The sequence below is a fragment of the Lottia gigantea genome (genome assembly GCF_000327385.1).
Source record: "Lottia gigantea unplaced genomic scaffold LOTGIsca_203, whole genome shotgun sequence".
Lineage (NCBI taxonomy): Eukaryota > Metazoa > Mollusca > Gastropoda > Lottiidae > Lottia > Lottia gigantea.
Window position 1 is genome coordinate 143210 of NW_008708420.1, and position 2589 is coordinate 145798.

At 37.5% G+C, this 2589-nt stretch overlaps 1 protein-coding gene across 1 annotated transcript; it reads right to left on the reverse strand.

The window, feature by feature from the left end:
* Positions 1–1201: 1201 nt before the first annotated feature.
* LOTGIDRAFT_143430 (hypothetical protein) lies at positions 1202–1753 on the reverse strand (the record flags this gene model as incomplete). The annotated part of the gene is made up of 1 exon (XM_009053920.1): positions 1202–1753. A coding segment is annotated over one exon (552 nt), but the record flags the coding sequence as incomplete, so codon positions are not given.
* Between the last annotated feature and the right edge of the window lie 836 nt (positions 1754–2589).

A 2589-nucleotide genomic window follows, 5' to 3' on the forward strand; every position in this document is an offset into this window, starting at 1 on the left:
AATGCTAGGCTTTTTAAAACCCAAGCTGTAGCTTACTTGTTAATCGAGATTTAATTGCGATTTTACGTTTTACGTTCACACCTGATGGTACTTCTCTTTGAATGAGTCCACTACAGGCTACTACTTTAATATCGAATTTTTTTTTATTATTATTCTGTTATTCCACGCAAACATTTACAAGGCCAATAGACTTTATAATTGTCGATGTAGCATCGTGTAACAAATTCGCCCTTTCAGGTTTCACATTTTATTCATTTGTGGTCCGTAGCCTAACATTTTTTTCTAAAAAAAAGAGTTGTCCCCCATGAGTTTTTTGTTGTCTGATAGATTTCAGATTTTTTGCAATAGTTAAAAATCAAATATGATCCTAAAAAGATAATCAAAACTGCGCATAAACTAAACTAACTGTCGATAATGAAAATTTAAATATCATATATTTTTTATTTCCACTTACATTTTACCTCTATCTACCTATTTTGAAATAGTGGACTCGTTGAAACGTAAGACTCGATTGTCAATTAACAAAATGTCTCCTGAGTGGCAAAAAAGGATGAGTTCATTTTTAACAATAGGGGTAAACATTTTTCGAATTTACCGACGACTGTAATCAACTTCATCATCAAGTCGGGGAAGAAGACTTACATTTTTTCGTTGTTTTGTTGGATTGTACGCATCAAGTAGGTATGGAAGCCATGTTTTATTATTTAGTTAACTGGAAGTAACGCTGTAATTGTCGGCTAGCCTGATTGATAATGTCCAAAGCCGGCAAAGGCTGTTTTTCAAAAAAAAAAAGGCTGGATTGAAACGGTGTCTTTGATTTGCCAACTTCCAACACAGTGAGATGAGAATTGTAGATCTAATTGAAATTTGTAGTTTGTTGGCTGACAATGATGATTAAAGTTAAATTGTAATTAAAGGGACATGTTTCCCATTTTTGCCAATGTTTGTCATAAAAAGTGGGCCGAGTTTGTCATAAAACAAAAGTGGGCCGAGTTTGTGATAAAAAGTGGGCTGAGTTTGTGATAAAAAGTGACCCGAGTTTGTCATAAAAGTGGGCTGAGTTTGTCATAAAAAGTGGGCCGAGTTTGTCATAAAAAGTGGGCCGAGTTTGCCATGAACAGTGGGACGAGTTTGTCATGAAAAGTGGGACGAGTCATGAAAAGTGGTCGAGTTTGTCATGAAAAGTGGGCCGAGTTTGTCTCTAAAAGTGGGCTGAGTTTATCATGTAAAGTGGACCGAGTTTGTCTTTTAAAATTGGCCGAGTTTGTCTTGAAAAGTGGGCTGAGTTTGTCTTGAAAAGTGGGCTGAGTTTGTCTTGTAAAGTGGGCCGAGTTTGTCTTGAAAAGTGGGCTGAGTTTGTCTTGAAAAGTGGGCTGAGTTTGTCTTGTAAAGTGGGCTGAGTTTGTCTTGTAAAGTGGGCTGAGTTTGTCTTGTAAAGTGGGCTGAGTTTGTCTTGTAAAGTGGGCCGAGTTTGTCTTGAAAAGCGGGCCGAGTTTGTCTTGAAAAGCGGGCTGAGTTTGTCTTGAAAAGGGGGCTGAGTTTGTCTTGTAAAGTGGGCTGAGTTTGTCTTGTAAAGTGGGCCGAGTTTGTCTTGAAAAGTGGGCTGAGTTTGTCTTGTAAAGTGGGCTGAGTTTGTCTTGTAAAGTGGGCTGAGTTTGTCTTGTAAAGTGGGCCGAGTTTGTCTTGAAAAGTGGGCTGAGTTTGTCTTGAAAAGTGGGCTGAGTTTGTCTTGTAAAGTGGGCTGAGTTTGCCATAAAAGTGGGCCGAGTTTGTCATAAAAAATAGGCCGAGTTTGTCATTAAAAGTGGGCCGAGTTTGTCTTGAAAAATGGGCCTAGTTTGTCATGAAAGTGGGCTGAGTTTGTCTTGAAAATTGGGCCGAGTTTGTCATGAAAGGTGCACTGAGTTGTCTTGTATTCCATGGCTGGAGTAGAAATATAAATGACTCTCATCCAAGGTTGCCAAAACCTCTTTAGATATAAATGCTTCATCGCGACATTTGGTCTGTTCTTGATGTCTATAAACCTATAAAGATGTTGTATAGATAAAAAGTATGTAAAGTGAACTGCTGTGTAAATTGCCTACTGTAAAAGTTAATCAATATTAACATCAGAATGGTGGAGAGCTGTTACTTCTAATGGCTACCATTATCTGAATTTTCTGTCTCAATGGATTTCTTCAGTTATTCTTCTACCCATATAATTTGGTAGGAATCTGTCATATTTTATGTCTATGAATTATTGGAATTGACTGACTTCTATTTTGAGGTCAGCTAGGATGATAGATGTGTCTACTTTCTTATAAATAAAGAAATATATATTCTTATTTATGTTCATCAATTTCAAGTAATCTGCTGGTAGGCTGTAAGCTTGCATTTCTTGGTAAAGTGCTGTATTGCCGGGAGTAAATGATATCTTGGTCTCAGAAACGTGAATTTTTTCGCTAAAATAATCAGTACTGGTAATGTTCACAGCTTACACCATCATGTCCAAACCAAACCCCCGTTCATCATACTTCCTCGGGGCTGGGGTAATACAAGTGAGAAGAATTACGTATTCATAGATAAATATTGTCCTACTGTATTGGTAGC